General features: G+C 34.8%; 1 protein-coding gene and 1 long non-coding RNA gene across 7 annotated transcripts; one reads left to right on the top strand and one right to left on the bottom strand.

The window, feature by feature from the left end:
- Window positions 1-5,153: 5,153 nt before the first annotated feature.
- Window positions 5,154-24,773, bottom strand: LOC143237580 (uncharacterized). Of its 6 annotated transcripts, none has more exons than XR_013020150.1 (3): window positions 19,349-20,013; window positions 6,787-10,701; window positions 5,154-6,362 (listed from the first exon to the last, which is right to left on the bottom strand). XR_013020150.1 is itself a non-coding variant. In XM_076477003.1 (2 exons), exon 2 carries the CDS (start codon window positions 10,503-10,505, stop codon window positions 8,286-8,288), a length of 2,220 nt encoding a protein of 739 aa, XP_076333118.1. In that variant the 5' UTR covers window positions 10,506-10,701; window positions 24,647-24,773; the 3' UTR covers window positions 6,396-8,285. The 6 variants fall into 6 exon arrangements, 3 of the variants coding, with proteins under 3 accessions (XP_076333118.1, XP_076333119.1, XP_076333117.1); XR_013020152.1 differs by having other exon boundaries at window positions 5,155-6,362; window positions 7,790-10,701; XR_013020151.1 differs by lacking the exon at window positions 5,154-6,362 and having other exon boundaries at window positions 6,396-6,914; window positions 7,790-10,701.
- Window positions 10,697-11,553, top strand: LOC143237581 (uncharacterized). Its single transcript, XR_013020153.1, has 2 exons — window positions 10,697-10,860; window positions 11,324-11,553. It is a non-coding gene; the product is annotated as an uncharacterized LOC143237581 (long non-coding RNA).
- Window positions 24,774-26,106: the final 1,333 nt, after the last annotated feature.

Genomic DNA, 26,106 nt, shown 5'->3' with positions numbered 1-26,106 from the left:
GACGAGTATCCATTTATAAATCTTCTGAATGTAGGGCTGAGGTCTGGATATCGTTCTAAATACTTTTTCTGGTGTGTCTCTCCAAACTTGTTGGATAAGACAGCAACTATCGCCTGATAGTTGTTAAGGCTCGTAGGTGGTTGCTTACTTAATGTTGTGAAAGTTGGTCCTTCTATAGCGGTAGTAAGAATAGTTTGTTCACCCTAGTCTCATTGTAGTTAGTTGGTTTTTCGAATACCAATGTAGGATTTGCCAGCTAAATTCTGTAACTTTAATTGATAGAGTTATGGCTGGAGAAGTTCAGGAGGTCCTTTAGTAATGTATAGTAAGCAGCAGCAGTAATAGATGAAGACTATATTTGAGAACACATCTAGCTTTAGGTTGACACTATTGGACCAGTATTGAAAGAGGTGTGGTTTGTTTAATCTTTGCATTTAATAATTCATTTGCTATACGTTTGATCCTATCACTCATATTCTTTATAGCTAGTCCTTTACTTCAATAATATGGTCAAAACATCCTTTGTTTGTTTCATTGCTGTCTTTTTTGTACACCTTAACGTTTTTGTCATTACAGCTTTCTTATACTTTTTAGATAGCCTTCTGTATTGCTCAAATGTTATTGTTGTAAACTCTTTGTAGATCCCCTATAGGTTTTCGGCTTTGTCTTCAATTAGATTAATTTTTAGTTTTAATTCATCTTCAAGTAATTCATCTCTTACTGTCTTAACTGTCTCTTACTTCTTGGTCCTCTTTAAATTTTATGTCACTTTCGTTTAATTAATTTTTCGTTCCTGCATTGACAGGTGGTTATGGCGCTCGAATCGCAATTTGAGAGTCGGGGGTTTGTTGGTAAAAGAGTAGCCCAAGAGTTGGCGGTGGGTGGTGATGACTAGTTGCCTTCTCTCTAGTCTTACACTGCTAAATTAGGGACGGCTAGCACAGATAGCCCTCGAGTAGCTTTGTGCAAAATTCCAAAAACAAACAAACATCTTAGAAAAGAGGTCTGCTTATGTAGCAGAAGACATCATCTATTGTTATTAAATACAGAAGACCTCAGGGTCAGGGAAACGTGTACACATCATAAAAATAGAATATTATAACTGTTACGTAATATGTAATGGTCTCAAAAGCTTTATGACCTGTTGAAGGAAGATATAGGTTTGAGTACCCTGGACCGTTGAAACTAGGTCAAATAAAGCTATTACATTGTCGTAACTAAAGGAATAATAATCAAAAAGTACGTTCGATGGTACAGTAATAAATAAACAGGAAATTAACTGAGCGCCTGACTATTAATGGATTACGTATATGAAACCGGTCAAATTTCGTTCTTGGTAGTCGAGTCGGATTTTTTATCATATAACACTGCTTCTCCAGTATCAGCTTTTTTTAATGGAGAATGCATTATATTAACGTTGAAATGATGTAAAAATCTGAAACCACAAAATAAATTTTCAGTGAACCGTAATATCTCATTTCTTAATCTGTAATAATTGTTGCGAAGCTAACCAAACAGGTTGAATAAATTACTGTAAACCATTAGTAACGCAGTAGAAATCTAAATACAATTTTTTTTAAGTTCTATAATTTAGTAATATATAGATATTCATCTCTTACACCAGTAAAAAAAACATTCTCTGAATAGCCATAATGGAATAATTCTATTGCTTACTTATTTTCTAGGATGTCTTAGTTCAAGTTGAAGAATTTTTAAGTAAAATATCCTTTTAATTGATAATGTAATGATAATCTGATCTTTCAATAGTCACTGTGAGATTAAAACAAAGACAGGATTAAAATAACCTGGGATAAAGATCGTTTTATAACTTGTTTATATTACCAACACTATCGCCCTAAAACTAAAAGTGGATTATTGTTATTTTGCATCTGTTACATTTAATTTTGCTAAGAAGTTTGGGGAAGCTATCTTTATTCTTCGTACTATCAGACTATACAAATGATTTTGGCAAAGCCAGAGGATACTAAGTTCGTATCCTAATACTTACAGACAATACAAAATCATATCGTGAGAAATCGTCTTTTTTTCTTTGTACAAAACTACATAATGGGCTACCTCAACTGTGTCAGCCTCGGAGAATCGAACGAAGTCTCGTGTTGCTTTTATGAGAAAGAATGCACGAGATAGCATCTTCGATTCCTATCATTCTCATTTAATACCAAATGATTTCGTGACGAGACAGAAGATAGCAAGTTCGTTCCCTAACACAGTTAGATAAGATAGATGTGCTTCTTTATGAGAATAAGAAAGCAATTTTGTGTAAAGACAGGGAACATGTTGAGAACGTTTCACTAATACTTTCAATACACTGCTAGATAACTCAAAAAGACGTAACAAATAACTGTCCTTGTTTGTTTGTTTTTTTTAAATTTCGCACAAAGCTACTCGAGGGTTATCTGGCCTAGCCGTCCCTAAGACTAGAGGGAAGGCAACTTGTCATCACGTTATGTACATAACGTCAAAGATGAATCATAAAGAAATGGACGACAGGAACGGAAACGTAGATATCCATAGAAATGTAAATGAATTATGTTACGTATCTATATAAAAATTACACGGATATTTTGATGTAAGATCATATAACCACTTACTTTAAATAAATCAAATGATTATTTGAGGATAATGGGGTTATGATTGGGTTGGTTTGCTTTGAATATCGCGTTAAGGTACACGAGAGCTATCTGTAATAGCCGTCCCTAATATAGCAATGTAAGACTAGAGGTAAGGCAGCTAGTGGTCACCACCCACCGCCAACTCTTGGGCTACTCTTTTACCAACGAATAGTGGGATTTACCGTCACTTTATAACGCCATCATGGCTGAAAGAGCGAGCATGTTTGGTGTAACGGGGATTCGAACCCGCGACTTTCGAATTACGAGTCGAGTGACTTAACCACCTGGCCGTGCCGGGCCTTTTCAAAACGAAGACTGTATAAGAGATTTTTAACGAAACTGTTTACAATATTCATTGCAGACAGAACATTTCTTTTTATTTCCTCAAATAATTCAAACATTTACGATCTTCGTAAACAAACGAACTATCCATTTGTCCTTTGTAATTTCATATTCTCTGTATTATTACGCTAGATTACTGTTGGCTGCGATTACATAAAATGTATTATCTGCTGTGTTTATCAAATTAAATCTTAAATTTCGAAATAACTCATCCAGTTATTATTGAGACGGTAGATTTTAGAACTCCAATACAACAATCTTTCTCTTCGTATTCGAATATCTTAATTAATATGTGATACAGATGTTTAGAACTTTCACTTTTCAGTTGATTGGTTACGTGAATCATTCGCTAGTCCTGACTTATAAGGTCTAAGCACAGAAAGAAAGGGCACACATTCTCCTTACCACTCTACAGATATGCACGTTTTTGTTTGTTTGGAATGAAGTACAAAGCTTACACAATGGACTATCTTTGCTCTGCTCACTAGGGCTACCGAAACCCGGTTTCTAGCGATGCAAGTTCACAGAGATATATATACCTCTTGTGCCACTGGGGAGTGGCATGTGTATGTGTAACATGTTCATGTTCTGATGACGACAAAAGTCGATAATTGGAACGATGAAACTTGTTTTGTTATGCAGGTAAAGATCTTTGAAATAATTATTTACACACTAATGATGCTTTGGGATATTCTTGATGGTATACAGCAGTTTCGATTTTACACTTTATTTAGTATGTAATTCAACATTTAAACAAGTGCAGTGCTTTAATCCACTTCTCATATTTAGTCATTTATTACATCTAACAAGAAGAAAACCCTTAAACAGTAAAATGTGTCGAAATAAGAACTGCCAAAGAATGCTCGAATTTCTAACCTGCTCGAACCTAAGCTGACTGAGAAATGGTTGCATGCGTAATTGTGTTAAATGTCTTTTTAACATACATTCAGTTGTTTCAAATTAAAGACAATAGACGATTTATTTAGTGCAGGAAGCACAGATTGCTTTTACTCTTTGACCCAGATTTAAAACCACCCTTTTTCGTATCAGTCGTGAATGTACTTTGACTTGAAAAACTAGTTCCTGTAAGTCACCTTCCCCCACTTCGTATCGTGTTAATGGTGTTTTGGTTTGTTTTGTTTTTTATCACGCTTAGAAGCTCTTACCACAAGTAAACAGTTTTTCTGAACGAGTTGTTAAGTCATCAACATGTCATATATATTAAGTTGAGTGGTTTCACTTCCAAACCTACAGAAGATAGAAGTGCTTTTAAACTATATCCGTCTGATTTTTGTCATATTTTATTATAGTATGAAGTAATTCTCTTATTAAAAAACGTTTTTCAGGGGATCAATGATTGAGCACGTGTAATACATTAGATCTATAAAGTATCGTAGAAGTAAGAAAGCCTATAAAAACAGACGAAATATGAAGTATCTGAGTCATAAACATTATTTAACTTACCCACCACCCTGTAATCCCCAAAACAAAGAATAACAAAACCAGAACCTTTATGGGAATTTTGATTACGTCATATTAATACGAGTGTGGGATGTTACTTGCACGTTGGTACAAATTTTGTTATTTAAGCTTTTTGTTCCGTTCTAAGAACGTTATATACTCTTCTGAAGATACCCTTACAGTTCTCAGCAAAGGCTAAAAAGATATGAAGATACACTTACAGTTCATAGTGAAGGCAAAAAAGATATACTTACAATTTTTAGCAAAGGCTGAAAAGATATGAAGATACACTTACAGTTCACAGTAAAGGCTGAAAAGATACAAAGATACAGTTCTTAATAAATAATAAAAAAGTTAGTCTCTGAACTCTCAAAACAAGAGTGATGTCATAAAAATGTGTGCTTTTTCTTAATTGTCCAATTGTTTTTTTAAAACAACGTGATATATTTTAGTGTATATAAAATACTGTGTTACAGTTGTTAAACTTGAAGAGAATTTCTTTCTATTGATTTATACTTTCCTGCCTGAATATAACTGTTATTCTTGTTGTTCCCAAGAATGTATGTGTCACTTTTCAAGTGGGATTTATAGAGCGTTTCTTATGCTTTGTTAGATTAGTGAGTTACGAAAGAATCAGAGACACTTACAACACAGAAAAAACATAAATATTAACTAATGAATTTTTCACCAAATGCTTTATATATTCATCTTTTTATCTCCCCTTTTTTGCAAACATTTTTAAAGGTGTAAATTCTATGAATTATGCTTCTTATTTATTTGATATAACTAGAATTTCTTATTGTGTATTTCTTTAATTATAAATTATCAGAAAAACAACAACTAATGAACTAAATTATTGACTTATGTTGTCTAAAACCCGTGATTAATACTTTTGTAGCGAGGTGATTAAATCATGCGAACAAATAATCCGTAATTATCAATGACGTCAGATTTTTTGTCCTTTGTCCATGTAATTACTTGCACCTCAATTGCATTTTGCGTTTCATCAGAGTTTGATCAGGGACGGAAACTCGTTTCGAGTGGATAAATTGCAAGACGTTCCTCATTTCGTGTCGTCAAGGCCAGTCAGTGTTCGAGGATGTTCTTCGAAGAGTTTTCACTAAAGTTGTTCGGGTCCTAAAGCTTAGGAAATGCTAGTATTTCATTTATACAAAGATTTAGCGAACAACTTCTTATTAGGACTAAATTACACTTGTAAGTATTTACGATTTGGTGCTTTTAATTATATATATAAGGATAAATATTACCGGTAAAAAACGAAAAAAATGAAACACGAACGTAAAGAAGTAGAGCATGATAAGGAAATTGTACATAAAAACAAAATGATAAATTTAATTAATATTAATTAATATTTTCTTGAAGATGTTTCAGTTTTCTGGAAGAAGTGATTTTTTTTTTTTTACATTACATATGAGCTTAACATTTTAAACGTGAAAAATATTTAAAAATACGAAAAATAATTAAAGCACTTCTAGGATTCGAATTAGATGTGCTGAGAAAAACAAATACACAAGTGTGTGTGTGTGTGTGTGTCTTCTGTGACCAATAAATATTTCAGTTCATAGAGAAAGCAAATTTGCCCAGTTTTCTGGGCTACTAATATAAACATCTGAAAATTAGTCTGAGAAAGGCTCACGTAATTCACCTTAAAAATTATATTATGGTCGATAACTAGAGTCCGTAAAAGAAGGATTTATTAAATGACTAAGTAGAGTAGGTATTGGAATGTTCACTGTTAATACAATAAGTTAAACTATAGTGACACCAGTTTGTGTCTGTTATTCAAGTAGGAAGACTTTTATTAACGTTCATGGACGTTCGGTGTGAAAATGATCTTCAAAGTAGAATAAGAGAAAACAAGGGTAAATTACAGGTTTTCCACAGATGACTTAGAAGCTCCATTTTCTGTTGGCATGAAAAAGACAACGAATACAACTCTGAATACAGAAACATCCATTGATATTTATATATGGAATACTACATTACACGTATCGTTGTACACGATATTGTAATTGTATTTCACTTAAACATTCTCCAAGTTCACGTACCTTTAAGAATGAGTAACGTAAAAATAATTAACAAAAATGGAAAGACATGTACGAATTAAGATTAATGAAGTAGGTTATGACATGTTAGGCATTGTAACGTTTTAAACACGTGTTTTTTTTTTTAAATTACCACCACGTTATCCCTTTCTTATACCACACTTGAAATAAAAACGTTTGACTATAATTTTGACAACAGATATAAGCTACAATGACATTAGATTATCTTGTCATTATATTATTATTATCTATAATATAGCGATATCGTTTATTTCATTGGCTACCTGTTTCAACACTGATCAGCCAACTCCGACTTTTCTAGACAATTTTTACAGCTCAATTAGCCATGCATCACACGAAAAATCACATTTTATGGTCGACTTCACACAAGGATTAGTAACATCAGTGTGTCCTAGATTATCCAGAGAACACGTTACATGCAAAAATAAAAACAAAAAATAAAAATCGATTTTAAATTTGAATTACGACTTCTTGCTTTGTACTTGCACGCAGAATTAGTTTTAAATATAAATAATTGAAATGTAATTTATTTCCTGCACTTGTTTCTTTTAAAAACCAGTTTTATAAGGTTTTTCGATAGAGCCAGTTAACATTCAATATAACTTTCCTCCAAATAAATGGTTGTAGCTTTCTACTTCCCGTTCGAGTTTTGAATAAAAAAAATCTTGAAGATCCACAAACAGTTTTCTGTTTACAGAAATGGTAAATGTTTATCTTGTTTTGTAAATACATAATATTCAGGTTCTAAGCTTTAAAAGCACCTAGAATTCTCTAGGTCTATAGTCGATATTTTGTTTGTGTATATACTACATTTCCTTTCATGCCTTGCCTTTTGACTTGACCGGTTTGAGAGTATAGTCTATAATAAGCAACTCTTATGATAATGTAATTGAAGGCAGATTAAAACAAGTAACCGCATAAATAGTTAGAAGTCTACCTGTAACAGGATTGTTACTGCTCAATATTTTTTGAAAATATCGCCTAAAGCAAAATGTACGAGTTATATAGAATGATTACAAAAACATGATCATTGGCATTATGCAATTGCCCTCACAAATAGACAAAGTCAATTTAAAACACACGTGTCAGTTCAGTCCATAAACAAATATTGCATGCAGATATGGTAATTACCGTTAAATAATAATATAACATGAAAGAAAAACCTTGGTGAACAGAATTTAAAATATAACGAATTATATACAACAGTATACATGACTTATTTCACAATGCTATCACAAAAATGCTTTAACATATGTCTTCTCTTACCTTCTCCCACTTCATTTAAAATACTTAAACATAACATAGTCTCCTCTCATTTTCTTCTGCCAGTAAAATGCTTCAACTTGTCACATCCACTATCGTCTTTTCCCCTTCTCGTCATTATTGTAATATTTGCAACAATTACTAAAACAATTCCACGTCACTTTGAGCAGCTTACAAACTCATGGCACAAGAGCACTGGAAATAAAAGATTTCTAAAGTTCATGCAGACTATAAGCTTTTTTAGCAATAAGAATATCTGTTTGTTTAACTGAATAATCGTGCTGATGTTAAGTAATAGCTAAGTGCTTAGATATCTTAAACAGCACAGCACAAATGGCGTTACAGTGTCTCATTATTACTATCATTTCTGGTTCATATTCGCTGAAGCAATAGATCGAAGTGCAAGAAGCAGTCACTAAAAGAATGAGCAACTTCCATGAATGACAAGATCTTTCGTGTACAACTTCCCACAAATAGTTCTCACAAGATACAACGAATCTTAAAGATATAACGTTCCAATACGTTTGTTTTGTGTTGCATGTATAAACTTTGCAGAACTTGTTTCATGTGCAAAGATAAACTTTCGATTTTCGATTTTATTGTTAATTTCGTTTTGGATTAAGTTATATTTGTTGCAGCTGTCTAAGTGATGGACATCCCAAAACAGGTTGGTCATTGATTTCGGCCTAGGAAGCTTTCGGTTTCTAGGCTTAGAATCTTTTTCTTTGGAACCCGCAGACCCTGACGATGTCTGTCCTCCTGAATTGCTAGAATCCAACGTGTTGTTAAATTCCGCTACCAGATTAGTCAAAGACTTATAACGGATGTGAAACAAAGGTGAGGACGTTGTCAGAGCCTTGCTGTTTCGATAGCTTTTTGCACGAGACGTTCGCTGGATAGGCACAGCAGTGTCTTTCGAAGGAGATGTTTTGCTATGCTTGAGAAACCTGTTTTTATGAATGTATTTCTGCTGGGAAGGACTTTTGAAGAAAAGTTTATTGTTATAAGTGGAGTGATTTCCACTAGCTATGTATACTTTCCCGGCGCTGGTTGAGCGAATAGGCGCTCTCTGGTGGTGAATTAAAGGATTCGGGCTCTTTCTCTCATCACTCTTATGTCCCACTTTTTCATAAATGTGTTCTTCGGGATGAATATCTTTACAAACTACCGTATCGTCCTTGAGTTTCGAAGAAGATTTGTTGACGATACTGACTGTAATCTTCTGGGCACTAGTTTGAGTCGATTCAGCGCTAGTTTGAGTCGATTCGGCGCACAAAGACAGTTTTCTAACAGGAATCGTTTCGATTGGAGGAGGTTCGGGCTTTTGTTTTTCTTCTGCAACATCATCGGTGTCCTTTTGTGACAAAGACTGTGGAGCTGGAGAGGGATGTATTGTAAAATCCGTACACTTTGTTGTTGTGCTTGGAGTTTCTACGGATGGATTCTCTTTGGTTTTGAGTTCAGTCTTTACTTTGCTAGGAAGTGGGGCAAATCCTCGAACATAGTCGTAAATTTGATCAATCTCATCGTAACGGTCATCGGGTACTTGTTGGTTGTCAGAGGGATTAGTAACTCCATTTTCAACTTCATCGTTTTCTCCTGGAACAGAAACATCTGGTTCCAAGTTTACAAGCGTTTTGGCGGTCTCCTGACACAAAGGATCAGAAAAACTTCGTTTAATCAAAGGAATGTTTCGAATGTGCTTTGGATGTCTGTGGTTATGAAAATAACGGCAGTTCAACTTCCCCTCAATTCTATCCTTTTTGAGAAATGGATCGACAACCTGCATCCTATCTGATGCTTCCTGCATCATTTTCTTACATTTCTCTGACAACCTTGAGTATTCACGAAGCTTGATCAAACTCTCTACGTTAGATGGGGCTTGAAGCTTTAGCGGTAGATTAATAGGAAGAGAAACAATATTAAAATCTTTCAGTAAGGGTAAGACCATAACACATCCTTCTTCAAGCAAAGAACATAACCTCATTTCAGGAATAAAGCTGGATTTGAATCCAGGTGGTGGTTTACCATGCACAAGTCTGACCATCAATGGAAGTCTTTTTGATAACAAGTTCTTTATGCTATGTACACCAGAAATATTACCTTCTCCAGCAATGGGACTAAACTTTCCTTTTTGTTCAAGGCTTAGATAAACTGTCTCTCCTCGAGTGGTAAAACAACGGAGGAAACGTCCGGTTCCTTTTCCTTTGTGCAAAGGCATCAGAAGTTCGTTGATCAGAACTAGGGTTTCCCCTGCTGCAATTGTTCGTGTTTTATCCGAAATGGTATCAGGATCTTCACTCTTGCTCAGGAATCCTTTCACAGTTTCTCTCACTAGACAAGTCTCTGGAAATACACGAGCAAGTTCACTTACGTTCTCAAGGCACCGTACGGCGCGACCATCCTCCGAAAGAATCTCAAACCAACCATCGTAATTATCCGGAATGGCTAACTTGGGACCTAGTGGTACGACGCCACGATTGTCCTTAAATTTTACACACTGAGCACCCACTCGTACTTTCTTTCCAGCTGACACAATTAACACTATTTGGTTTAGTGACGGACAAGGTAAGGTTGGCACTCCGACATTTTGGTACTGTCCTTTAATAATTTTGGCTGCTTGTGGGAGAGTAAAATTCTGGGTAAATTCCTTGAGGTAATATGCTTTATCACCCCACTGGATCACAGAAAGATATGCACTGGCGTCGCTGTTGGCCATTCTAGGCACTAATGGGAAAAATACTCTAGAGAAAGCTGGACAAGGTTACGTTCTGTATGCTGAACAAGCTGTCGGCCTTCAGCCTTGCTAATCCACGGTTGGTTGATTTTTCTCTCGGTTACCTCCGGGGCTTTACTGAGCAACGGCCGCCTTCTGACTCCAGACTTGTTTGTTGGTCTTCTGACATCTGATGGACCTAGTGGGTAAAATACTGCTTTAGTACATAATAATTTACCAAAGCCAATTGTGTAAAAAGATGCTGAAAAAGTCTCCAATTCACTTTTTTTCCATGTTACTTGTGATATGATTCACATATCAATGTGGCGACGTACTTCTCGAATGGATTTAAAGAAAGGTAAATTACCACAGTTACTTTCAAAATATAGCCTTGAAATGTTCATAGTTCTTATAATTATATCGTAATTATTACCACTAGAAACGACTCATCTCATTTTTCGAATCCACATTAGTGAGTTGTGAATTGTAAAGCTCTTCATAGTCAATTGTTGTATGATAATTTAATGGTTTTTTTAACATGTACCGGTTCATATTGAACCAGTTTTATTCATAGTAATTTTTAAACAGAAATAGGATGACATCAGTAATATTTATTTTTAATTTAATATAAAACTTTTTAGTAATACAAACAAAAATATAATTTCAAACAATTTAGGACTGTTGTGAAAGTTCATCACAGAAGGATAAATGTAACTAAAGTATAGCGTAAGAGTGAGTGATTATACTCGGTGTAATATGTACAGAATGGGACAAAATGTAGCTTGCTTGTTTTAATCAGTTGTTGTTTTTTCTTGCACAAGGCTACTGCAGACAATCTGGATCAGTCGCCCCTAAATTTGGGACTATAAACAAGACGGAAGGTACCAAGTCAACGTCACCTACTTGTGTTACTCTTTAACCAACAACCATTGAATTGACAGTGATATTTATAATTCTTCCACGACAAGTTTCGATCCCACAGAAATTCTATCAGGAGTCATTACCCTAACCAACAGGCCATATCAGCATTAAAAGAAGTTACTATACAGTTGATTTGGTTGGTTTTATACAGTTATGAAAGTAAGATAACAACATCTGAAACTACTTTTGGTTTGTTTCAGAGTGTTATGCACACTTTAAATTATGTTCTAAGTGAAACAACTGTATGTCTATAACACGCATGTGTATACAAGCCTTAAGAGATATTTCATGGTAGACTGGGAGACAATCAGAGAGCTTTTGTCAGTCAATTAAGATCCAAGAGAAGAGCGTCGTTCTTATTATTCTACATTTCTCACAGATATATTTTAAAACAGTCACGAAAGGCATTCATAAAACAAGATAACCGTATTATGCTTTGGTAATAGGGCGGTTAACCTAAGCCAATCTAATAATTCTCAAATTTTGAGCAACCAGGACGTCGTACAGCCAACGTTTTACTTCTAATAATTACGTAATCGACTTTTATTATAACAGTTAGGGCAGAACAAGGTTTTATAGTACACACCTAACTACAAAATTTTCTCTCAGATTATTATTATGCTAGTATACTTTCTTTCCCTTCCGTATTATAAGAATAAGCTTGAACAAGCTTGAAAAACAACATGAAAAAAAAATCAAATCAGTGAAGGCTTAACAAACGTAGGTTAATTATTGCAGTTAATAAAGCATTGCAAAAGTATTTTCAAGATCAGGAGAACGTTCTTTCAATGTTTTCATAATGTCACTTTTTTTTTCATGGAACAATTACGGGATCAGTAAAGATAAATATTATTCTAAAAGCTCAATTTCCTTAGAGGGCCGCGGATTCAAATCCCCGTCACACCAAATATGTTCGCCCTTTCAGCCGTGGGGGCGTTATAATTGTACGGTCAATCCCACTGTTCGTTGGTAGAAGAGTAAGTAGCCCATGAGTTGGCAGTAGATGGTGATGACTAGCTGCCTTCCCACTAGTCTTACACTGCTAAATTAGGGACGGCTAGCGCAGATAATCCTCGTGTAGCTTTGCGCGAAATTCAAAAACCAAACCAAACGAAATTACTTATTGACTTCTATGTCAATAGATTGTAGATTCGAGGCTTTCCTACACCGTGTTTTGCGTCTTTCAGTAAACATTTTAACCCTAAATACTTCAGTCTACACGTTTGTGTAATGGTTACCAACGAATAGCTTGAAGTTAAACCGCAATTGATCGATATCCCATTCAGAGAAAGTGTGTCACTATTCTGACTCGCGTGAAGCACACAAAAAGCAAGTTAAGCCTTACGTTCCTTTTTAGACAAGACAAGGATTATCTTACTTACAATTTCCCTAAACACCCGGACTTACAGCTTTCTTCACACGTCCTTACGTTCACTCATAACCGAAAGTGACTTAATACGTGTTTTCATTTTAATGTCCTGTATTTTGAGTTACTAACTTTATATCATAAATCACTAACCTCTACGACGAATGTCTCTAATAATTCATAATAATTTCCAAGTGTTAATATTTTTTATTTCTTCTCTAACTAGTAAAATCACCAACATTTATATAAAAATAAAATTTGTAATATTTTTTGTCAACACTAATGCAAGTGGTGGTCTCTCGGTAGGTTAGCAGGAAGGTTACGAACTTCCAACACTCATATTCGGCGTTCGATTCCTGCTGGTAGAAGGCCGCTTGTGTACCTTTAACACTAAGAAAAACGGGTAAGTTGTAGTGGCAGAAGACAAACTTAAGGATAAAACTAAATTTTAGAAAAAGTATCGTAAAATTAGATTCCAAGACTGGAGTGCTTATATAACATTGTGTTTGTGTCGTTCATGTGCGCGAAGAGCCAGCCCTGAATTAAATATTAACTACCAGACACTGTAGAGTTCTTATAGCTCTCCGTTTGTAGCATTTTTTTTTTTACACTGTATTGAAGGTACATCTACAGTGCTAACATTTGTGTCATTCTTTATTAAGGTCTTTATAAATGCCGTGTCGTGATTAAGGTCTTTATGGATACCAGTATCATGATTTTCAATCTTTATAGAAGCCGATGGTTGAGGTTCTTACAAGAAAGTTATCATGATTTTAAGTCTTTATGGGTGCTTTGTCATGGTTGAGGCTATTATGGATACAGTATCGTGATTAAGGTTTTTATGGATACAGTGTCGTGATAAAAGATGGTACGAAACATGGTGAATAGTCACAGATCTGTTTTTCTTAGTTTTCCACAAATAATAATTGAATCTTTTCAAGCACACAATTTTCAGCCACTTCTGGCTACTAATGATAATATTTAGAAGTATTCCAAGCCTTGAAACGTCTGCTAGATATTTCAGTACACTGCCTGTTACTGAAATGCGAGTAATTTCATGTATCTTTTTGCCATTCAAGGAAACTTCATGATATTTGAATTAACGACTAAGTTCAAATCACACCCGTATTTCTCACATGGATTTTTAACCTGCGATTTGGAGATACTTCATGTAAAGGCTGTAGTAAGAAAAAAAAGGATTAAAGTGGCACGTTTTAAAATCTTTAAATGTTTGAACAAATCTGCTTTTCTAGTTAAATGAAAAATATTTTACTGAATGCTTTGTTTGTTTGCTTGTTTTCGAATTTTGCGCAAAGCTACACGAGGGCTTTCTGCTCTAGCCGTCCCTAATTTAGTAGTGTAAGACTAGAGGGAAGGCAGCTAGTTATCACCACCCACCGCCAACTGTTGGACTACTCTTATCAACGAATAGTGGGATTGACCGTCACGTTATAACATCCACACGGCTGAAAGGGCTTACTGAATGGACAAATGGACAATGTACAAACACTTGGGTTGTCTTAGTGAAACAGCTCTAATTATATCTGACGAATATTTTAGACAACTCAAGTGTTTGAAATATCTTCTTTCTTCACCAGGTGGCTTTAATTAAAAGGTGGTAATGCATGCTTTATAACTTTCCTAACAAGTTTAACCTTGAAGTTTGATTACGGACGGTGAACATGCCAACTTAAATAAGTGTCTACACTAATTTTTTATTCAAACAAGTGAAAATATCAGATTTTACCGCTCAATCTATCTCTTTGTTTTATCCAAATAGAACAGAGTATGAATTAACAAATTACAAACAAACATGACATACAACAAAATACAACATTTCATATGTTATTTTATTTTTTCGATTTCTCTAGCTCAACAAATATAACACTCGTGTATTCAATGTACGAACTTTATATTCACACACAACACTTTCCTTTTACAACAACTTGGTTGTCAATAGATAACGAGAAGGAAAGCGAGAGAAGTCTTACCTTGCTCTAACACCACGTTCTATAAACTCGTCTACATAACAATGCGCCCATTGACAATATAAAGTACACATAGCTTGACTGAACAAATATATGTAATTTATTGTGTTAATACTACTGAGAGTTTTCATTGTTCGAAAAGAGTAAGCAGTGCCTTTAGGGATAAGCTAAAGATGCTATTCACAAGAGTTTGTAAAACACAAAACGCAGGATGCTGGGAATATTTACTTATCGAGGCTTAATGTAATTCCAATACATATAAAATAGCACACTTTATTTATCTGTTTCAATCAAAATAACCCAAGGAAACTGAGTCAATTTTTCAAGGAATAAGAGGCACCTTTGTCGTCCCTAGTTTCAGAATTGAAACGGTTGAAAATCTAGAATATTTTAAAACAAACCTTTCCTGAATGACTTTTATACGAGAATCGACGTAGGATAAACTAGATAAAAAGTGGTGAAATGTTTTACATAAATCTAACACGCGGACGTCAGTTACTAGACTTCTCTTTCTTGAAAACAAATATTACTGGGATCTTATCTGGTTTTCATATTAACAATTAGCATGTTGAAAGATAAACCATAAACGTAATATTACTACTGAAGTATTTATATGTTTTGTCGTTAGTTATTGTGTGAGATAGGGGAAAAAAAATTGGCATGGTCTAGTGGTTTGTTTGTTCATTTTGCAAATCCGAAAGTTAATGGATTGTGTTCTGTGCCACAGAAAGAAACTCGCTCTATCTTCTGGGGCAGTGGATAGTTTGGAAAATAATAATGAATTTCCTACATTTAGTTAGCGTAGCTCAAGAGTTGACGGTGACAAAGAAAACCTTTGTGAACCTGACGATGACCGAAGAAGGTCGAAACGTTGTTCACTCCTCTACGTCAAAAATTTTCTCAACTCAAACGAACCGTTTTTACATATATATTTCTCTACAAGTGGGTTTTCTCGACATCACTGATTAATACAATGTAAAGCTTTCCGTTGGCAAGTTTTAATTTTACAACAAAAAACTTTAAAAAATCTTAACTGGATGTGTTCCATTTTGCATAGCAAATTATTCTTTAGGTTACGCTTTTTGTTTTCACAAGCTTGTTCACGTTTTAAAATGTTTAGAGCCTTTCACAATTTACTTCTAAGCTACAGCTTCGTCAATTCGTCTTTAACTCAAGCCTCGTTTTTTAATTTTAGTAAAGAAGTATTTCATTGAAAATTCAAATAATATTCTAGCATAGTTTGCTCAGCTGAGCCACTTATAATAACATCGATCACGTAAGTTGTAGAAGTTGAAAGTGCCGACTAGCCACCATTATCTCCTCGACTGATCGGGACTATACAATCAGCTGCTGGCAAACAAACAATGATCTAGATACAGATGGGCGTGTTTGTACTTTTCCCGATGATAAACCAACTTCAATGCTGTTAGAAAACCAACCCTATCAACGAAAAACTCGACTCGACGTCGATATCAAATGATGCTTTAAAACAACCGCTATTTCGCTCTAGTGAAAGAGATGAGAACTGACGGCGAACAGGTACTCTCCTTGTTTGAGGAAGCTCGTTTCTATAGATCGAGGTCAGCCGTACAAATACTTGTTGGAAAATACTAAATCAGGAAATTCCTCCACCTCCTTCCCCGACCTAATTTAAAATTTGGAGCTTCCATCTTCATTGTGAAGTGTGGGAGAGAAGGCAGCCAGTTAGTTGGTTAACTAAGTATGAGCTTGGAGTTAAAGGGATCCGAACCGGTTTTTCTACGAGCCCGACGTTCTAGGGATCCGAACCGGTTTCTCATGGGTGGGAGAAAACGCAGTAATCAGGTTAAAATATAAGTGTACAATAATGTTGTGTTTCATAGAAGTACACAGTAAAATGGATACAAAGTTTTGTGTGCGTAGACTGGGACAGATAATATCTATTTGTTTTGAAAATTCGTACAAATCTACAGTAACATTAACTTTACTACAATAAACAATAACTGCAGTAGCTGACCCCAATTTTTGAGTGAACAGACTAGAAGGGAGGCAGTTAGTCAACAGCACTTAACGGAAACTCATAGGCTACTATGATCTAATAATGGGATTTAACTGTCACTCTTATAATGCATCCACTGCTTTAGAGCGCGGAAAACATTACCGTGGTAACAAATTGGGAATCCTAGTCTGACATACCAACCATAGGATACGCAGACACACCACGAATACATTCCTGTATACATGTTTCATAGGCCAAACAGTTGTTTTACTACTCTGCTAAAATACTTTCGGTTGTCTTAGCAACATGTGTTTAGTTTTTAACACATTAAAAATTATATTAAAGGCTTCAAACTAACAAATTTTACATAGACGCTTATCATAAAACCGCATTTCCTGCATCCAATACTTAAGAAAAGTTAGGTTAAAATTAAAAGTAAAAATAATGGACCGTGTTATTTAATCAACAAAGTATTCAACCGTTAATTTGGTGCACTGATTTCAAAGAATAGTTATGCTCTTTGTAGCGTTAAATGAACTCTCTCTAAAAACATAGTAAATACAGTCATGATGGCAAACATAGTCCATGTTAATACGTTATTCTGTATTACTTCGTGATTTCTTTACGAATTCCGCGAAGTTTTAACTTAGTTTTTCTCTAAGTTATGTTTATAAACACAGATACGAAATGTTTGTTCTGAGAGCGGGATTATGTGATCTCCATCGTAGGCAATCGAATTTCATATTTTAACTTCACATGTTCTCAAACTATTCGCTGACCCTCGAGGGAGACGTTAATTATGACAGATGTGTACAAAAACAAAACTATGCTGGCGTTCACAACTAATCTAATTCATCAGTATCAACAATATTTGATAACTTTTTTCTTCTAAGAAAAAAACGGGGAGTTGAAAAACTGAAGCAAACAGAATTTAAAGGATCAGAATAGACAAAAGGTCATCAATGAATAGATGTCATTGAACACAAAATGAATAGTAAAACACCTACACGATAATACACGTCTATTAAGTACTTCCAAATTTACCTTGCCCAGAGCCTTTACAGTCAACAGTATTACACATGTCCTACGACAAAGAGAAAAGACCACTATTTACGCCTGACCTACATCGAGTTGGACTCACCAGTACAAGAAGTCAACTTCAGACCACAACGTGATTTCTAATGACAAACGGTGCATTTAAAACGCATATTCTATGTTTTATGTGCGTGTGCATTGTTCATAATTTAAATTCTCGTAACACTCAGAACAGGGTCAATGGTCTATATTAGGGATAGATAGTAGTCGTTATAGTTAGAAATAGTACCGTTTTACTAGATGAGTTATATTTCACTGAAATGTGTATCGAACTTAGGGTTACATCATGTCACACGTATTTCTAACTGAAATAATAACAACAAAAACACATTCACGTTCAAAATATAACTTAAGGCTAGAAGGGAAGTTACGTCAAAAATATCGTTTAAGAAGGTATAACTTTTATAATAAATACTAGCTAGTTGTTGGGATTTGAAGGATTTATTTTGATGTCATCCTAGAAGTTTGAAAAGCTAAATAAATAATTAACTTCTCTAGACTTTTTGAGAAATACATAAGATACCAGATGTAGTTAAATCCTAATAAATACTCTCTGGTTAAAGGGATCTATTTCCTTTTTGTGTTTTGATAATGAAATAAGTTAATCCATTACAAGCATACACAACTATTTTGATTTTAAAACTTATATTGATTTATAAATAAATGAAGTGTAAAATTAATGTATTTGATACACTTTCTTAAGACCATTGAAATGGTTAAATTATGTACAAAAGAGCAGAAAATATACAGCTAATTATATTACAAAATCATTATACATCGAACAACTAGGCCTACAAGTTTTTTAAAAACAATAGGATAAATGCATTATTTCTATTAATTAAAAAAACAAAAAAAAACATGTTCTCAGAAAAATAATTTTTCATTTTTATTAGCACTGGTTGAATTTGCTCTTTTTCTTTTACTGTTCAGTCGGTACGTAAGATAAAGTAAGCCCTAAGAAAATGGTATTTTTTAAAACGTTACATTATAAGTCAACCAACATATACTTACTTTGTTTTTAAGAGATTAAAACATCGACTTAGACATTCTATAAACATGTATTTAAGGTTGCCACTGACAAAAAAGCGAATCCACATATTCTAAGCATACGATTTAAGATGGTAAATAAATATAAGACAACAAGAGCTTTCACTAACAGAGACACGGCGTGTCTTCATTGTATGCCTTTAGAGGTAAATTGGTGCACGTGAGCACACAATAAATTATAATTCCTGGACAATTCGAGGCGCGTGAGTTCACTTTCTAGACATGCTACAACAAGCATAACGAAAGTGACTTAAGTTGGCCAGGCCATATTCTATCTTCAGGGGTAACACCCCTAGCCCCAGACACGTCGTTTTGTTTGACTAACGACGAAATTATATTGAATACTTTAGCTAAAGAGTTTGTCAGTAGTTAGTTTGTGTATAAATTAATTTAATAATGCAAGAATAATGTATTTATATTGCTTTTAAACCTCGTAAATATTGTTACTCACCTCTGCCAATAGCTGTTTCAGTAGCAATTTAACTTGCTATTCAAAGGAAAGCAATTCACACTTGTTGCTCTCTCTGCAATGGACAGCAAGGTGTTGCCACTTTTCTCATCTGAAAGCCTGCTGAGAACCGTTGGGACTTTAGGACACAAAGTATCACCAGTTACAGCTTGCCGAATACAATCCTTGCAAAGTGTTCAGTTCTTTGTTCACAAAACGCCACGTAATATAAACGCAACAAACAATATTTATAACTATTTACGAGTGTTTTCGAATCAGGTTTCTAAAAAGAAAGTTCCGCAATGTTATTCCAAAAAAGTATTTGTAAATATGTCGAAATATTTATTGTCTTTAAGGGTGATAACTCTCGCACCATTAGAACGAGGAGTTGAAGCAGAGAGATCTAAGATATTGGGCCTAGCAAGTAAACTACCTCCTTTAAGGGAACATTATGGTCTTCTAAACAGCCGTCCACGAACAAAACTAACTCACACTATTAGGTTTTGCTCATGTTCTACTTCCAACAACTGGTAGGAACAAAGTGATCAATGTTAGACTCTTCGAGCCACACAACCACACGCTGGCTACAGCAAGCTCAACCTATTATCACCGTCACGGGTCGGTCTGCCTGCTTGCAAGGCGCTGACTGGCCCGTTTGGCTTTGTAGGACAAACAGCCAACTGACAAGCAGGAATACCTGCACCATCTGTTTTCCCCCCCTCCCCATTCCAATATTTGCCCCTACTTTTTCAAGTTCCTTGCCCTTCGCTTCGAATGGACCATTCTTATTCTGTTGAGCGTCTTCGAAAGGTAATAGAAACTGTCACGTTTATCCGCTTATACCTGTAGGCACAAACACATTGGTATATAGAATATACGTGTGCGTGTTGAATGTTTGTTTGGTTTTTGAAGGATTTCTGCTGCTGCTGAATTTCCAAGACGAGATACGAGACTGAACATAAGAATTGTTTTTTATCTTGTATTTCTTGTATAAACCATTTTTTTTAAAAAAAACCTCTCTATTTACTTAATAAATTGTGTGTGCTTTAACAAAAGCCATTTTAAACTATCAATAAATTCCGATCAAAGCACGCAAGATATGATACACAGCACCTTACGTTAGGTGTTGTGGATTCTGGTGGGAACAGTAAAAGTGTTGGATGCAATTACACAGGGAGCATGCTTTAACATAAATAATTCTTTATATAATGAAACGCATCCTCTGAGCTAACTGACGTAAGTTTAATTGAATCTTTGTTTCTTTTGGAGCGAATTTAATAAGTTATGTTGTGGTTTTAGTTAATATCACAATTGCTTCTTACAGTTTCTGAAAATTGTGAAATGAGAGCGTTTTTCGTGAATACAAAATATTACAGTGTATTTACAAATGCAATTTAAATTAATGTCATTTTTCTAACGCAGGAACTCAATCACAGACATCACTGATGTAAGAAATGGCTTAAAAACAGGACAGTTATACAAGATTAGGAAGCAAAATCAGACATTGATGTTTACTAAACAAATCTTGGATTACACTATGTAACACAAATTTTGTTCCTGAATAGTATGTGTTATTTCTTAATTGCTTATTTTGTAAAAGTACAGAAAATGGCCAATATACCCTTCAAACTTTACTTTTGTGACCCGGGTAATCAAATTTAGAAATTAACCCATTTTCTATGTAAAAACGGGCAAATTTGCACATTTTCATTTAAATAAAGCCTGAATAAAACAACATATGAATCAAGATTCACATGTATTTATACTAAAGTTATACAAAAAATGTTTAGAAGTGAGTAGTTTTTCGAGATTTGCGACTGTAATGTAAATCACTTTCACGTATCAGCTCCCATCATGTTTTCGTTATACTCTCCCAGGTCACAAAAGCAAAGTTTGAAGAGAAAAATAGGTCTTTTCCATTTACTTTAGGCATAAGCAATTGAGAAATAACACTTTCTGCCCAGGAACAAGAAAAAATAAAAAAATTGTTACATAGTGTTATTTAACAGAAAAGATTTTCAAAACGGAGTTACTCGACTCCCAATTCCTGTTTTCTAAATAAATAACCCTAAATTAAACATTTTAGTCACATGTTGTTAAAACAAAAAGTTTATTCATCGAAGGCAGTTTGGAGGCAAATAACTAGTGAAATACTTGATTACTGAGCTATAACTTTATCATGTGAGTGATTTTTTTTGTAGTTTTTGAATATTCTCGAAGCATGGATCATTTAAATAATGACACGTGGTTGATATTCAGTTTGTGGGTCATTTTAATATTTTTATTTTAATAATGTTTTATTTTAACTTTGAGTTCTTCACTTTTTGGTACAATGTAAACACTTGCTTGTATATATATAAATTTTTATGAAACTATGCATCAGTGATTGTACACATAGGCCCGGTATGGACAGGTGGGTTAAGACATTCGACTCGTAATCCAAGGGTCGCGGGTTCGAATCCCCGTCACACCAAACATGTTGGCCCAATCAGCCGTGAGGGCGTTATAATGTGACGGTCAATCCCACTATTCATTGGTAAAAGAGTTGGCGGTGGGTGGTGATGACTAACTGCCTTCTTTCTAGCCATACACTGCTAAATTAGGGATGGCTAGCGTAGATAGCCCTCGTATAGCTTTGGGCGAAATTCAAAAACCAAACCTCCCCATAATTATTTCGTGATCATTTAAATAAATTATATTAAACGTACTTTAGGTTAAATCCACTTCATTTCACATTTTTTACTCAAATTACACTTTATAAAAGTCCTTCTTCAGACTTACAACGCTAAACTCAGGTGTTCGATTTCCCTCGATGGACTCAGCAGTTAGCCCGACGTGGCTTTGCTATATGAAAACACACACACACTTGAAAAGTAACGAATTTGTGTTAGAAAATTTCCATCTTTAAAACAACAACAATAACATGGAAATGAGTGTGCTCTGATGCAAAGTATTTTGTGTTAGTTCTTAATGTTTAAAATTTTAAGTATTTATTATTAACTATTTATTAAGTATTTTTAAGTGTTTAAGATTAATCTCATTCTTCAATAAACATAATCACTGCTATTATATTCGATATAGTGATGCACTTAAAAATAAGTTAGCTAATGACCAACACACGAGGATTCATTTCGACTCTTATAAAGAAATATAATGTTAATAACGAAGTTATTAATAACCTCGCCAGGGGCCTGTCAAAGAGTCTTTGAAAAAGTCTTGGAAAAAGTTAGTTTAGGCGAACTTGGTTTCCTAACGTCTCGCTGGAAATACATTAGGAAATATATATACATATAAAAAGAAATTCACTCTATATCATTAAGAAAGTATTCTGCTTTCTTTCGTAACTATTTTCATTCCAGTCACAAACCAGTTTATGAGATTGATGTGGCGAGCTCGCCACATGGAGGGTGAAACCAGCGTTCTCTACTCCCGTATATGTACTACCTACTTACCTATACCGAGTGGGCCACTTACCTTATGTCTTGTCTGGAGAATAAAAAAAAAAAAAAACTGGCCGACTGCGAGTCGATTATCGGCAAAGATGAGATATGCCGGTCTAGGGCTTAACACAGGCACACATTAACGCGCTGTGACCATCCACCAGAAGTGTTGTCGTTACATCCAAGCCACGTAAAGCAAAGGAAGCTATTAACTGAAGCGTTGTCGTTACATCTAAGTCACGTTAAGAACAAGAAGCTACTACGCAAGAGAAATATTAACGTATTTAAAATCCAAAGCGCTTTTTTGTGTCTAATATGCAAATAGCACACAGAAAAAGGATATATTGTATCAATTGATTCTTTCTTAAAGGCACTGGTAGAATAACCTACATTAGTGCAGACAACCTAAATGATCGCTTAATATCTGGACGCTTTGTTTGTTTCTTTTTGAATTTCGCACAAAGTGACTCGAGGACTATCTGCGCTAGCCGTCCCTAATTTAGCAGTGTAAGACTAGAGGGAAAGCATCTAGTCATCACCACCCACCGCCAACTTTTGGGCTATTCTTTTACCAACGAATAGTGGGGTTGACCGTCACATTATAACGCCCCCACGGCTGAAAGGGCGAGTATATTTGGTGCGACGGGAATGCGAACCCGCGACCCTCAGATTAAAAGTCGCACGCCTTAACACGCTTGGCCATGCTGGGCCGTATCTGGACGCAACGTTATTTTAAAGTTTACTATAATGAGCATTGTCATAAAGTGGTTTATTTATGAAAAATTGAAATCAATTATTTCTAAAATAATACTTGCATGTTTTCAAAATAGATGAAGCCCATCTCTAACATTTCAAATGATGAGAAGGGAAAACACAGAAACACTTATTCGTAATGATTCGCTTATGTCGACGTTTTGGGCACTAGATGACGCTTATATGAATCGTAAAATAAAATATGATGCAGTGTTGGTAGAATATAGAAGATGCCTTATATGAAATATATACCAGAAAGAAAAAAAATCTTTAACTAAGAGAACTCTAAAAGAATATCAGTCTAACTGTCCTTAATTTTAAATTTATTTTGGTTTGGTTGTTGTTAAACAAAAAGTAGCACAATGGGCTATTTATGCTGTGCCCATCAGGGGTAACGAAACCCGATTTTTAGCTTCCTAATCTTGAGAATTACCGTTGAACTGCTGGAATGGGGAGGAGTTAAACTGAAAGGGAATTCCAACTGTTGTGTTACTTTAATTGAATGGATTCTACCGTCACTCTTACGACGTACACACAGCCTCCAACGTGCGTAGTGGGGTTTGATAGCAACGGGTCGCGAACCTTGGAACCTAAAATTCGAAGTGTGATATTTTGACTATTGGACCATGTTCGCGCTGATAAACACAGAACACAGAAAGCTGATAACGTTCTTGTGTTCTATGTTTCTTTTCTTTTTTTTTGCTTTCTACAGCAACGGGAATCGAACCAGAAAACCTACACTCCACAATCCGGCACCATAACCATTGGTCCGCTATCGGCTCCTAAGGATATTATAAATGTATATAATCGTTAACAACGGGGATACACAACTAATGAATCGATGTCTTCTAATCAATATATATTTGTGTTTTGTTTGTTTGTTTCTTTCGCTCATTATACTTCTCGTTGGTATTGGACATTCAATCGGGTTTGTTAATAACTGGACTAAGTTTCAATTTTAATTTTGGGTGCTTTGGTTTCATCAAAATTTAATGATAATTTTAAACATAATTTATCCACAGAAATATCAGTTTTTAAAGTGAAGAAGAACAAACCTTAATTTTGATCGAAAAAAATAACAACAGAAATCAACTAAAAATACAATTACCTTTCCATCTGCAACTCTATAAACAATCGGACTTAATGATGCACTCACGCTTTTACAGATTGCTAATAGCACGAAATAATCAGAAATAATGGAATTACTTATAATATATCTATCCAGGCGCATAGCTGAAAGTTAAGTAACGTGCGTGCTGTTTCACCACATTTCAAAAGGAAGGTGTGGAATAATTGTGGCATTTTTTCTGTGAAACGAAGACAACTGTTAGACATTTAGGAGTGTCAACCACCAAACGACAGGAATCGAGGAGACAGTGTACCTCTTTACAATCTGAACATAAAAATTCTGAGAGGCGATTGCAGTAACTTTGTTGGCAATTTTATAGCAGGATTTCAAATACGTGCCCAAAGCTATGGCCGTTTCAACGTTTTTAATAAATTGTATATCGCTTCATTTTGACTACTCAGAACAACTCACTGGCGGTGTTCATTAAAGGTTACGAAAAGATATAAAATTAATCTCGTCTAAAAGATATTTAATTGGCAAATATTATAGAACCTTGAACTCTAATGATTAAATCCACACTAACTTTTTTGTACGTTTCTTCACGGTAACAGTTCACACAAACACAGTCGGTACTAAGAAATTGTGTATAGATAGTTGTTAATGGGAAGGAAGAGAAACCGGTAAATGCTCCATAAATTTTCTTTATGACCTTAGTCTTTGACCCTTGTTCAACAACGTTTCATTAAATCTATTCTCAGTAAACTACCGATAATCAGCTCAACACCATTATAATCAACCCTTTGATCAGGCGTATGAGTTCGACCTGTTAGACGTAAGTTACGTTTTAAAATTATATAGCTATTTTGTTGTTTTGATTAATCTTGAAATACCGTATTCTTTTAAACCGTATCTCGCTTGTGAAAAAAACGTAAATAGAATTACATCTCGTATTAACCAGATATAGCAAAATTGTTTAAATAAACTTGACGGTTTCACAAAATGTTTCGAATTAACGAGAATAATAACACTTATATCAATGATCTTATAGCAGCAAGTGCTTATTAGTGCCACAATTTAATTGAAACTAAGTTTCATAGGTGGGTCGCTGCTGCCCTCTAGTGAGCACTTAAACAAGTCGACATCACTGATCAAGTCTTTTCATGATTATTACAATACAAGTAAATACCATTGTACATAGTTACGCACAAAGCTACATAATGGGCTACCTGTAGCGTTATACCCACCCCCACGGTTATCGAAACCCGAATTTTGGCGTTATACGTCCAGAGACATACCGTTGTACCACTGGAGGACGACACTTTAAAAAACGGTTTGTTTTTTTATTTATTAGTCTATTTTCTATCTGAATACACTAACATTTTTTATATCTTTTGCTAGCTTTACATATTTTGAAATTAGGGTATACTGTGTTAACTTCTCATTTTCATAGCTTAAGCAGAACATTAATTTTAAGATAGCCACGATGTTAACAATGCCTT

Source organism: Tachypleus tridentatus, chromosome 13 (genome assembly GCF_004210375.1).
Source record: "Tachypleus tridentatus isolate NWPU-2018 chromosome 13, ASM421037v1, whole genome shotgun sequence".
In the NCBI taxonomy this organism is placed as follows: Eukaryota; Metazoa; Arthropoda; class Merostomata; order Xiphosura; family Limulidae; genus Tachypleus; species Tachypleus tridentatus.
The sequence above is the reverse complement of the archived record's forward strand: the minus strand, read 5'-3'. Positions and strand labels throughout refer to the sequence as shown.

Coding starts and splice junctions, on each gene's coding strand:
- LOC143237580 (XM_076477003.1), bottom strand. CDS start 10,505: ATGGCCAACAGCGACGCCAGTGCATATCTTTCTGTGATCCAGTGGGGT.